Genomic DNA, 13,271 nt, shown 5'->3' with positions numbered 1-13,271 from the left:
TGGTGCAAAACTGCCTATTAAACCAGGTCATGGAGAAACAAACATATACAAGATTAGAAAACTCCTCACAAGATAGGCAAAATCATTTTAGCTCTCTGTTCTCATTTCTACTCCACATGTGTTAATGGGGGGACCAAGCTCACAAATCTCACTGTCTTTATGAATTTCCAGTGGCTTACCACCTTCATGTATTATCTTTTAAACAGGTATTTAACCTTCTGTTTTCTAGCATGGGCCAGCAAGATCTTTTTTTTTTTCTTTCATTAAGGGCCTCTTCAACATGTGTGTCTTTTGTGTCTGTGTATATGTGTATGTTCATCTGTATATATTTGTGTAATTATCTGTGTGTGAATCTATTTATATTCATGAGTCCTTTCTGGCATTGCTGCAACTTACTTAGATCAAATATACATTTCATAAGTGATGTCCTTTGGATAAGAAGGTGACACTACTAATGTATCATTAGGAGGGAGTGCACTTCGTTTCCTCAGAAGTGAAAAATGTGTTTTGCAGGGCTATTTATTTACACAACAGTTTTTCTGGATCTTCCAGGCAGCTGATAACCCATGATCAGGAAAATGCTGGCTAGGGTGAGTGGTGCAGTCTGTGTAAACAGACACACATGGGGTTTTGAAACCACATGACCATAGTTCTTTAGCACCGTGCTCGAACCCACAGGGCTAAATGGCCGCACATGGGTTAGAGCCTAGGACCTAGAGCTCATTAGCACCATGTTCCAACCAAATGAGCCCCCCAGCCAGAGGTTACTTACAATCATAGCACCCTCAGACTTGGCTGGGTGCTGAGTTCAGATTAGTTGCTGTTGACAAAAATAACTACTAAACAAAACCCTGCTTCAAACTCAGACTATCCAGAGGCCTAGTTCTTTAAACACTGCATACATCACCAAAGCTCACGGAAAAACGAAGTTCTGTGAGTGTGGAGTTCACAGCCAAGGCAGCAACAGACATCAAAGCATGGAACATTCCATATTCCCGACCTTACTGAAAATAGAAAAAGTCTGATTCTTTGTAGATAGTAAGGATGAGAACAGCGAGGGGATTTCCTGGGAATGAAAGAACATTAGGTGAAAATACAATAGCACAATAATCATTTAAATTACAATGATAGCCCTTTCATCCAAATTTCTCCTAGGTCTAAGAAGGAGAAGGAGGATATCAGAGCAAGGGATGGTCCTTCCAAGAAGCACTGGGTTCCCAGGGGCAATTCCACTCTGCCCTCTCCTTGTGGGGTAGCAGGGTCCTAGACAGTCAGCCCGATGTCCTGGGTTGTATCCATCTGCCAAAAGGAGAAAGGGAAGAATATCTCAATGTCCTTAGTTCAGAGAATGAGAAGGATTTACAGAAGGAGGGAGAAAAAGTACCAGCAGAGCTCACCACTCACAAAGACTACTTAATCTGAAAAACAGCTGAAGCCACAGGGGGCAATAAACAAATGTGCAGGTTATAAAGTTGACAACAACAAGTGTAGTCATGTAGTCAGCCTAGGACTTCTCCAAACATCTAGTCATGTGCTAAAGTGACAAAAGTTCAATTTTTGTTGAAAGAAATTGAATGTTGAAAATAGCAAGATAGGAGGTAATGGATTTATTTATGAAAGTGAAATGTTAAGGAGTGTTCAAAGTACAAATGAGCTCTTTCCTAGCAATTTCTCTTTGATCTAAAACAGGGATGCAACACTATACCAAGTATGGAAATCTACCATAGATACTTGAGGTTCTAGCTCTAACAATCCAACCCTGTCCCATCAGGGTGGTATAAGACTATCTAGACTCTAACATCATACTTGACTCATGTACACTTATGCTGTCTGGTTTTCCATTTCTGGAGAAAGGAAAAGTATAATGCGCTACTATTGTTTTAACTGTAACCATATCTTTAACCTTGAGGATTTCAACTCAGCAGGAGAGATGAGGAGGAAGTAATAGCTCATCATTCTACTCTCAGTGCATTGGCTCCAGCTCCCTCACGTGGCTGTTCCATGAATTGTTGGACAGAGGTGTCATATGAGAAGGAGGAGACATACCAAGGAGACAGGATCATTGGTAGCTACCTCGAAGACTGCCTGCCAAATATGGTTAGTTTCAATGCTTAAAAAAACTTTGTTTGTAATACAGTTTATTAAAACAGAAGACTTGTAAAAATATGAGGATACTGTGTAACACACTTGGAGGAATGGTGCTGCAAAAGGAAGAGATTCGGCAGTAATGAGGAAGAGGGCGGAGGAGAGAAGAAGGGCAAGAAGAGGAGACAAGATAAAAGAAGAGAACTAGAAAGGGGGGACTGGACTGGAGAGGAAAGGGAAGGTTAGGCAGGTAAGAACAGGGAGGAAGAAGGGAACAAAGAGGAGTAGGAGATGGAGGATGAGAAGACAAGAGAAGAGGAGGAATACGAGGAGGAAAGGAAATCCCACTCTCATTATGGCATCATTTTGACACGCAAAACAGACAACATTCTTCAAAGTACCGATAACATTGTCTCCAGGAAAGACCATGTGGAAGCAGAAGAACCTGCATTCTTTCTCTTCATCTCTCCAGCTGAATTGAAATTCTCATAGGCTAAAGAGATTAGATCAATTAAATCAAGAGTGGGTGCATTATACTCTTTCTTTTTCCAGAAAAGGAACAGCAAAATTATACAGGAAAAATTTATAGAGACAAGGTATGCTGTTAAATGTAGAATCAAGAATCAGGGAGAACTTTTTGGATTTTATGGTGCTAACTTGGGCACTTCCATTTTCATTGCATTCAAAGGGAAGCTAACAACAGATTATTGTATAGCAACCTGTAGAAATAACCCAGGTGACATGGGGTGAACCGTTTAACTGCTTTGTCTTTTCCTCTGTATCTGTAAGATTTCTCATTCTCACTTTGCCACAGGAGATAAGCTATGACTAACAACTTCCACTTACAAGAGGCTTTGAGTTCCCAGAGCACTAAATAAATTTTCAGGAACTATGTCTTTCTCTCCTGGCATTTCCCTCTGAATATGATAAGGAGATTGGCCTCTTATCCATCTAAATAAAACACAAATAAGAATCTCTAGGGGTTCTTGCAGCTCCTGAGACAACTTCTGGGATATCAGAGGACAAGTGCCATGGCCAGGTGGCACACAAAAATCAAGAAGGTGACCAGGATCAGAATTGTAATTCAGGAGACCCCATACCAGAGTAGGGCTTTCCTTTGAGTGAACATCAGAACATCTCTGATGACCCTGAAGATCTAATATCTTCAGTGTAATCACTTTTGAAAGAGAGTAAAAAATAGGAAAGGGAAACAAGAAAAATGACAGGGAGAAGGAAATTAAAGAGTGAGCATGTATGGTGGTTCAAATGACCCCTGTCCCTCAAATACAGGCCCCTCCCCCCACTATGAAAAAAGTGAATGAATCATAATTATTTTGGTCCCACCCTATCTCAAAAATTTTGAGGATGGATAATCTATCGCGGTCTGGGCAGCTTAAACTCTAGGCACTCGTGGATAGAGAAAGGAGATTTCCACCCCTGGGGAGGGAGGGGGACTGGGTAGCTCATCAAAATCTTTGAATGTCGGGAATTTGGGAACTCCTGGATTGGGATCCACCCAGGCAGAGCGGTGAGTGGGTGAGACAGAGCTCAGCCTGCGGTGCTCGCCCCTCAGGCGACTGATTCCATCCATCAGCATCTTCTGGATTTCCATGATGACCTTCTGAACTTCAATTCGGAAGCTATCACTGAGCCAGCAATAGATGTAGGGATTGTAGCAGGAGCTGCTAACTGCCAGCCAATGGAGGAAGAAGTAGAGACTATTGTGGCTTGAAATGGATTCACTGGATAGCAGCACCAAGTAGAGATTGAGGGGGAGCCAGCTGATTGTGTAGACAAGCACCACTATCATCAGCATCTTCAGGGTCTGCTTCTTCTTCCCACGCTGGCAGATGTAGGTGTGGATGTTGATATCATCAACAGCATTATGGATCCACAGCTTCTTGGCCACATGACCATACACAACCACCAGCACCATCAATGGCAGGATGAAGAAAAGCAAAAAGGTGCTCAGATCAAGGTATTTCCATGTGGATTTTGAAGTATATGGGAAACTAGGAAGGCAGGCAGTTTCTTCAGTTATGTTTCTAGGTTATAAAACAAACAGAGAAGGAGAAATATCATTTTTACTTGTCGCTTCCTGCAGGATCTCAGCCAGCTACTATATGTCAGTTTGTCTTTGAGGGAAAGATACATTTTAAGCCCAAAACCTAGAATTATAAAAATTGGAAAGCTCTAGGGTTCACCTAATACAGACTTTTCATGTGACATGTAAGGAAACCACAGCCCTCAAATAGGAAAGAGTATTTCTAATAACCTGTTGCCATGAGAGCACTGGAGAATTCATGAACACTTAAAATTTAGAGACATTTATTTTTGTGCCCACATTTTGAAATATACTATCCCAGCCCCTGCTTCACAACATATTCTGTGTGGCTTGCAAAATCGCAGGTTTCTTGAGTGAAAACACTAGCCATCCTGTGTTCTGCTTACCCAATCTCCACTTGGTAAAGCTTCTGGTAAATGGCATGTGGCAAAGCAGCACAGGTGCTCACAATCCAGATGAGAATAATGCACACATTGCCTTGCATTGGAGTAATTCGGGCCTTCAGGGGATATAACATCACCTGTAAGAAAAACGACCCCAGCCCAGTTCAACAACTTCAATTAGAATTACTTATTAACCATTTATCAACTAACATTTTGGTGTAAGGACTTGATAGATGAGTGAATCATATACTTTGACTACTAATTCAGTTGATGGATGGCTAACATTTTGCTTTATGAAGAGCAGCATTAGCCAACACTGAAGGAAGCATTTCAAGGGGAAATCAGCAATCCAAGTTAACTGACCTTAAAGCTTCCGTCTCTGAGTAGAAAATCCTGTGAGGAAGGGTGGAAGTCTGAAAGCATGACTTATTTCACCTTTATTATATAGGGACAGGTCAGCAGTCCACAGGACTTCACCCTTCTCCCCACCCTGGCCCCTTCACACCCGCTTTCCTTTTCATTACATCCTTTCCTGTCTTGATCCCTCCATGACCACTCCTTCCTCTCTTCCTCCCACTTCCCATACCCCTTCCCATCTCCTCCCATCTCCTATCAAATAAATCCCTCCCATCTGGCTCCAGCCACAATCCTTTTATGCTCCTTTTACATCCTTCTCACCTCACTGATTTTCTGGTTCCCTCCCAACTGATCAACTATGTAACTCCTCCCCATTTCTCATCTCTTGCCTACTTCTCTCCTTTTGGATCACTTCCAGCCACCCTCCCAACTCTTTTCTCCTAACATCTCTTCATCGCTCCCCTCCCCGCCCACTTCAGGACTTCAGCCCTCACTCACAGACCTTACCCCCATCTCCCAGAGTCAATCCACCACCAGCCTGGAAGCCACACCCACTTCTGACTCACGCCTTCCCTCCTTTTTCTCTCAGCTGGTCCTGCAATGCAGTAAATTTGGACCCTTGTATCATTTGCTCATTGCTACCCTTCAGTTTCCACATCGAAGATAGGAGAATTTTTGTTAAATACGATTTGATTTGGTAAAGGTCTGTGTTTCACCATCTTGCAACCTCCAAAATTACACATATGCATTCACATACATTATCTCAAGAAACTCAAAAGAACTTTTATAGATTATGTGTGATCTTTGCTGTACCCATCTATCTAGGAGAAGAATCTGCCCTTTACATGATCTGAAGAGCCCTAGAAAAGACATACCCGATGCCGGTCCAGGGAAATAGCAGCCATGGTCATCACAGTTACATAGGCACAAGAATACTGGGCAAAGCGACTGAGGTGACATGTCATCTTCCCAAACACCAAGGAATTACATAGGTAGCGCACCTGTGAGAAAGAGGGCATGGTGAGGCACAGGGACTCAGCCCCAGGTCCCCTCCCCTTACAGTCCTCCAAAACACAATGAACAGACTCTGCTTCACCAAACTCCTGGCATTGCTGTGTCACCAAGCAAAGAAACATTGCCACACTGCAGCTTTCACCCTCTCCCTATCTTCTCCCACACAAATAATCCAGCTTGAAGACCTGAACAACACATCCCCAAAGCTATTTGCAACCTTTGAGACCAAGCACTGTGTATGAAAGACGGGGAAACTGAGGCTGTATCAATGTGACAAAGCTTGAACTCACATAGCAGCCCAAAGCTCACCTGCAACAGGTCCCGGCTGCCTCCCTGGGCAACCTGTCTCTCCCTGTCTCTGCCAAAGCAGGAAATTAGTTCAGCAATGCAACCACAATCATTCCTGCCATCGTTTGCCTTTTTTCTTCTGATTTTCAAATCCTTCACAAACTCTCACAGCCATTCTGTCTGTATGCAAACATTCTCCATATCAGCCCAACAGGTTCCAACACTCCCTCCCACCAAACAACGCTCTCACGAGTGCAGAGTTATACCTTAGTTCCTGCCCTGCATCCCAGGCCGCCCTGCCAACACCCAGCTTACCATGGTGAAAGGGGAGCTGAGAAGAGCCAGCATCATGTTGGTCACAGAGATGTTGACGACGAAGAGGCCGGTAGCAGTGTGCACCCTCTTGTATTTCATAATGACATGATTTAAGACCCAGTTGCCTAGGATGGCAGCAAAGACCACTACGGTGTACCCTATCACTAACCAGAACTGCACCTGCTCATCTTGAGACACCATCTCCGAAGATATGGGACCTGACACGTCGGCCAGGTCTCCTGTGTTTGCCATGCTGTCTGGCAGTTTATCAATGGGGAGCACGCCTTCGCGGCCAGCTTGGCCAACCGCAGATGTGGCTTTGGACAAGGCCTGCAGCACCTGGGAGGTGGTGGAGGTGATCAGGTCATCAAAACCGCTGGGCACACTCAGAGCTTCGGGGGTCAGCTCGTCCCCATAGCTCATGGTGCCTGGGTTCAGGAAAGCCCCGTGGGGCGATTCTGTGGTCGGGGCGTCCAGCTTGACGCCTTTATAGGACCGCGAGGTCCTTAAGCTACTGGGTCTGAGAGCGCCAGGGGGAGGGCGGCCTCCACTGAGCTCAGGGAGGGCTGCGCTCTGCACGCAGGAGCTCTGCGAGCAGAGGGAGTTCTCCAAAGTGTGTGAGGCGAGGAGGGGAAGGAGCGCTGGGATGGTTCCCTTCCTGACTCAGAGTGGGCAAGTGCGCAGAGCTGAACCAGGCAGACGAGCGCAGGGCGGGCGACCGCTGCTGGTTCCAGATGGCCTGCCGCCTGGCTATTGCGCAGGCAGCTCCTGTTCCGAACTGGGGACAGCGTCCGGCGTTGCCCCAGCACCGCTCCTCCTCTGCGCAGTCCGAGATTGTTCCGACTCACTGTCTGTTGCCTTCAATCTGTCCGGAAGTCTGTCTGTCCGATGCTGGCGGGCGCAGTGGGCTGGGCGGAGGCAGCCGCTGCCACTAGTGCTCCAAGCCAGTGCCCGCCGCGCCTTCTGCAGCCGCGCTTTATAGAAAGTCCAGGGGCCCGCGCGGGAGCCAATAGAGAGCTGCGGCTGTACCTCCGCCCAGTCTGTCCGGGCTGGGGCGCTGGAGGGGTTGGCAAAGTCTTCACTGCTCCTGTTTCAGACCCCTCCTTTCCCTGCTTCTCTTTGGCTCCCCCTCCTCTTCTATCCTGCAGCAGCTGGAAGCCCGGAGTTTATTCCACCACCCTCCACAATCTGCTTTCTTCACTTCTCCTTTCCCTAGTCTCCACTTTTCTGCACCAGCGCCCAAAGCACTGATTGGGAGCTGTGGCGCAGAGAACTAAAAGGGGGCTGCGGAGACTGCAGTGGCAACTGGACAGAGACAGACCCACGGTCTGACCGACAAACTGGATATCTCTCTCGGTACCAGCAACCCAGGCAGCCGTCCGGGGAGAGTGGTCTCCAGGAAAGGCCTGCACAAGTTGGGGTTTTGCAGGGAGAAAGAAGCAAGGGGCAGCCGAAGTGGGAAGGGACACTAGAGTCTCTGGAGCACAAGTAAGAGTCGCCTGGAAGGGGGTGAGCTCAGCAGGATGCACTGCTTTCTTTAGCATTAACCTTGCACGAAGTGCCCCAGAGTTCTCTTCTCAGCCTCGGGAGACGCTGCCTTCTCTTCCAATGCACAGGAAGTGTCGCTCTGGGAGCTGGACTATGGCAGGTTAGTCAACAGGCTGAAGCCGAGTCCCCACAGGTTGCTGACAATTTGGGAAGCGTCTGTAAGTGGATGCTGCCAGAGTGGGCAGTCTCAGAGAGAAGGGGATGGAGCTTAATCTTTGGGGTGACTGTGGGAAAGAGGTGAGGGCTGCTGGTCACAAGACTGCCTTTTCTCTTGGGAATTTTAAGCTACTGCTTAGAGAAAGAGGCCGGAGATATTTAAGCTACAACTAGAGCAACTGTGCTGCCTCCCCAGAGGTCCTGGGACAGGGAACACACAACAGTGCCCTGAGCCTTTCAGAGAAGATCCTGTCCTGTCCTTATCATCTCCCACCCCTCCCCCACTATTTTACAGATACAGAAACTGAGCTTTGGGTGGGAAAGAATTTAAGGAAAATCACACACACGCACCCACACCCACACCAACACACACACACACACACACACACACACACAGAGAGAGAGAGAGAGAGAGAGAGAGAGAGATTAGCCTAAGTACCAAAACTAGAAATGAGTTTGAGGAGAATAGCTGTTTAGAGTGTTTTGTTTTGCAGCAAGCTGTCTATACAGAGTTTGTTTCCACCACACACTCATGATTTCTTAGCCATCCTCTACTGCCCTTGGTCTGAGAGGAGCCAACAGCTGCATTCCTCTTCTCCCTGAGGATCCAGAAGGGGAGACATCTACTGTCAATAATGTCAATAACTACTTATTGAAGCATAGCCAGGCATTCATTATTGTCATTGTCATCATCATCATAGTGACTTTGAATATCACCCAGTGGCCATGAAGGAGATAAGCAAAGGAGTGTGAGTGTGAGTGTGAGTGTGTGTGTGTGCACACCCACGTGTGCATGCATGCATGAAGTAGCCACATCTTGCTGTTCATAAATTAAGGAACTAAGGCAAGGTTAAGGCAGATATATGAAGGTCTTGCAACTTTTCGAATGCCTCAGATGTGGGGAAAGGGTGGCTGACAGATTAGTACAAAATGGCGAATCAGAAAATCTGTCTAAAACTTGATTTTCTTTTCTGAGTGAGAGTTAAACCTTCTGAATGAAGTTCTAGGCTTGGAGGAGTTACGTGGTTACCAGATAACCTCTTTGGGGAAAAAAGAAAGAAAAAAAGAGGAAAGAAGCAAGGGGAGACAAAGTTGTCTCTCTTAGTAGTTCACAGAGGTAAAACACAAAAAGAAACACATTTGAGGGAGTTTATAAATGCTGACTCTACCTCATATACCCACCCTAGAACAGGCACTAAATTAGGAGCTGGGGATCACTGATCTACAGTGGGGTACCTCTGCAGCAATTTCCACCGGAAGACTGCCAGGATGTATCAACTGAAAATTCATAGGGCACCTTTCCTGTGTCTCAACCTGAGCTGGCTTCTCAAGGGACCAAGTGGGTTTAAGATTTGGTGAGGAATGAAGGGTGTGTTGACAGATAATTGAAGATAAGACTTTTCTAAAATGGAAATGGAGAAGTACAAAGGAGCAGTGACAAGGGGCAAATGTGGGAGGACCAGACAGATAGAGAAACACCACAGTTTCTTTTTTTTTTTGCTGCATTTTTTAACTTTTATTTAATGAATATAAATTTCCAAAGTACGATTTATGGATTACAATGGCTTCCCCCACATACCGTCCCTCCCACCCGCAACCCTCCCCTTTCCCACTCCCTCTCCCCTTCCATTCACATCAAGATTCATTTTCGATTATATTAATATACAGAAGATCAACTTAGTATACCTTAAGTAAGGATTTCAACAGTTTGCTCCCACACAGAAACATAAAGTGAAAAATAATAGATGATTTTTTTAAATGATGATGAAATCAGATCAGACCTATTGTCATGTTTAATCCCAGTGAGAGTCAAGTTGGGAGTTGATAATTTCTTTTTTTTTTTTTTTACAGAGGATCAGTTTAGTATACATTAAGTAAAGATTTCAACAGTTTGCACCCCCATAGAAACACACAGTGAAATATTGTTTGAGTACTCGTTATAGCATTAAATCTCAATGCACAGCACATTAAGGACAGAGATCCTACATGAGGAGTTAAGTGCACAGTGACTCCTGTTGTTGACTTTACCAATTGACACTCCTGTCTATGGCATCAGTAATCTCCCTATGCTCCAGTCATGAGTTTCCAAGGCTATGGAAGCCCTCTGAGTTCTCCAATTCTTATCTTGTTTAGACAAGGTCATAGTCAAAGTGGAGGTTCTCTCCTCCCTTCAGAGAAAGGTACCTCCTTCTTTGAAGACCTGTTCTTTCCACTGGGATCTCACTCACAGAGATCTTTTGCCAGAGGAAACACCACAGTTTCTAAGCCTGTTAACTATGGTCCTCACCCTCTGGCCTCTCTGAGGCAGAATTCCTACTTGTATCAAAAAGGATTTAGAAATACTTCTCTCCTAGAGGGGAAGTGAGGGTTTCATGCAGCAGTGTTGCCAGATTGGATTCAGCAGAGAGATACATCATGCACATTGTATCATACAAGTAACCCCAAACCTTTGAAACCACTGTCATCTCACTCTTCCATCATCTCAGATACTGGTACATATATAGCTTCTTGATCAACTGATCATTAGCTACCTGAGACCTTATAAGATATCTTTATGCAGTGAAGATATAAAGGAAGTTCCAGTACCAATGAGTCCATCATATCCCCAGTACATCAATGAGAAAGAGGGCCAGGAATTGGAAGGCAAAGAACTCAGCAGTTTCTGTTCTTGAGGTGCTTATGATTCCACTAAGAAAAAGAACCCACACAAGAAAATGCTTAATTCCAGGAAGCTACAAGATGTGCAGATAGTCAGTGCTATAGAGGCAAGCAGTACAGGCTGTAGTAGAGGAGCTTTTGCAGAGGAGCTAGAATTTGAGCTGAGGGTTGGTGAACCAAAGGATAGAGATGGGCAGAGTGGACAGAGGGAGAAACTTCAGGCTCCATTTCAGGAACAAAGACATAAGGGGGGAAATGCTCCTGGCTTGCTCCAGAAATAGAAGAGATGGTTTTGAAAGGAGAGTTTAGCATCTGTTGGTGTGGTGAATTTCTCTAGTACTGCAGGCTTTTCTGAGTAGTTCCATGGAGATGATGTAGTTGAGAGTTGAGGGGAATGGTTACATTGTATTGTGGGCTCCTTCCCAATGTAGAAGTCGGAATAAGTATGTTAGCTCACGTGATCTTTTCAAGTAGTCTGTCCACCCAGCTCCTGAAAAAACTTCCCCCACACCTCTCCCCTCCCCTTCTTTCCTCCCTCTCCATTCTTCCTCCTAGAATCAGACACTTGATGCTGGAAAAGAAGAATTCAACAATTCTCAGGTGAGTTCAACATTGTCTCCAGGACTCGAGACTGAGATACAGTAACCAAACCAAATTGTTGTCCAAATTGTTTTGAGGAAGAGAGTCCACCCTGCCACATGACCTCCATGCCATCTTTGAATCATTTTGTCCATTTAGAAACATCCATAACAACTATAGCCTAAACACATATCCTTCATGTCTGAAATCCATTCTAATCCTACAAACACAAAGAAGTCTCATTTCATGCAAAACTGCTCCTAGTTCTCACGATCATTCCCCTCTGGAGGTCTCAATCTTGGTCTTACCAGCCATTTACTTTCTGTCCAGCTACATTTCACATTGAGTTTCCTCTTTCTAAAATAACCACCACTTCCCTCAACTATCTTCTAAGCTATAATCATAGACATAATCAGCTAATCAAACAAAACCCACACACGCAACAGGCATGTTGCATCTTTCACTAGACTTCATGCCACAGCTCCTACCTTGGGAGGGCCTGCTGGGCTGACTTCAGTTCTCAGTAGACTTACGGATGGCCCAGTTCCTACTTTAATATTGGGAAAGAAAATGTCATACCTGCTACTGTCCTCCTTAGCATTCAGTGAATTCTGGGTGATATTTTCCTTCCAAACTCAAGGCCCAGGGGAGCCAAGAAGAGCTACGCATCTCCCTATGGGTACCAACATCCACTTGATCCCACACATTGATCCTTAGCATGTTTTCCTGGTTTTGATATAACTTTGAATTCAAGTTCTTATGGTTTTTTTTTTTTTCAGTTATACTGTTGGTGCTTTAATTATCATTCAAGCCTGGTGCTTAAAATTCTTAATTGGTGTCTGAGTTCCTTTTACTTATAGAAAGACTTGCTAGTGATAGTCAGCCCCCGCTTTCCCTGAGATTGCCAAAATTGGGTTGACCACCAGATTGATCCCTCTGTTACAGAGAGACTTTATGGGTTTCTGACAAAAACAATAATGCCATTTGGATACTGTGCCATGCTCACGAACCTGTAGTACCAGAGTCATCAACTTGTACCAGAGATAGTACCCTCAGCTGCATGTCTTCCAGTGATATAAGGACAGAGTCTGATTTTATTCCTCTACTTTCTGTGGCCACAAGCAATCCATGAGGCTGCACGTCCAATTTCATAATGCTCTAAGTTCAAAGACTGTCTATGCAATACACCCTATTATCATAGTTTCCTGACTGAAAGCAATAGCTAAATGTGTCTCTGGTTAGGGGGTCACAGAACTGTGCAAGTTGTAGTCAACGTGGCTGTGGACCATGCAGCTATAGATGGTTATCATAGCAGGATCGCATGAAATAATGTACTATGACCGGCTGGGAAATACCATCTAGTTCCAGAGGAGGAATAGCAATCCTACTGCCAGGAAGATCCCATGGTAACATTTCAATGAGAACAGTGATTACCTTATCTGGGGGTGGCAGAGCTCTTTGAGAAAAGTAAAGGTGAATTCTTTATAAATAATGAGCTCCATGACTGTCATTTATGTCATCTCTTCAGAGAGTAAAGGCATCCATTTCCAAGAGGTAGCCCAGTCTTGGTTCGAATGCTTCCAGAGAGAGGAGTTGGCACCCCAAGATTACTTGTTCTACTACCAAGTAGAGGTGGTCCAACTTTCCACTAGGCCAAAACTTGTCCAGAGCCCACTTTATCTCTCAGAGGCCATACATGATTGGTATAATCACTCTTCCACATGCCAACCCTTCAGATACTTAAAACAATGTTCATGTGTCCCTGGAGTCTCATCCTGTCAAAGCTTTGAGGTAGATGGAACCCCCTTTCTAAAATTTATTTT

General features: G+C 44.9%; 1 protein-coding gene across 1 annotated transcript; it reads right to left on the bottom strand.

The window, feature by feature from the left end:
• Window positions 1-246: 246 nt before the first annotated feature.
• Window positions 247-7,460, bottom strand: LOC100339518 (G protein-coupled receptor 83). Its single transcript, XM_008272726.4, has 4 exons — window positions 6,508-7,460; window positions 5,766-5,891; window positions 4,537-4,670; window positions 247-4,130 (listed from the first exon to the last, which is right to left on the bottom strand). Exons 1-4 carry the CDS (start codon window positions 6,928-6,930, stop codon window positions 3,479-3,481), a joined length of 1,335 nt encoding a protein of 444 aa, XP_008270948.3. The 5' UTR covers window positions 6,931-7,460; the 3' UTR covers window positions 247-3,478.
• Between the last annotated feature and the right edge of the window lie 5,811 nt (window positions 7,461-13,271).

The sequence above is a fragment of the Oryctolagus cuniculus genome, chromosome X (genome assembly GCF_051225735.1).
Source record: "Oryctolagus cuniculus isolate XC-2025 breed Fujian yellow rabbit chromosome X, ASM5122573v1, whole genome shotgun sequence".
NCBI classification, from domain to species: domain Eukaryota; kingdom Metazoa; phylum Chordata; class Mammalia; order Lagomorpha; family Leporidae; genus Oryctolagus; species Oryctolagus cuniculus.
The sequence above is the reverse complement of the archived record's forward strand: the minus strand, read 5'-3'. Positions and strand labels throughout refer to the sequence as shown.

Bases quoted from the DNA above. Each gene is read 5' to 3' on its own strand.
- LOC100339518 (XM_008272726.4), bottom strand. From the start codon at position 6,930: ATGAGCTATGGGGACGAGCTGACCCCCGAAGCTCTGAGTGTGCCCAGC. The intron at 5,892-6,507 runs GTAAGCTGGGTG...TCTTTCTCACAG, and splicing joins TCAGCTCCCCTTTCACCATG to GTGCGCTACCTATGTAATTC. The intron at 4,131-4,536 runs GTAAGCAGAACA...TTTATAACCTAG, and splicing joins CTTTACCAAGTGGAGATTGG to AAACATAACTGAAGAAACTG.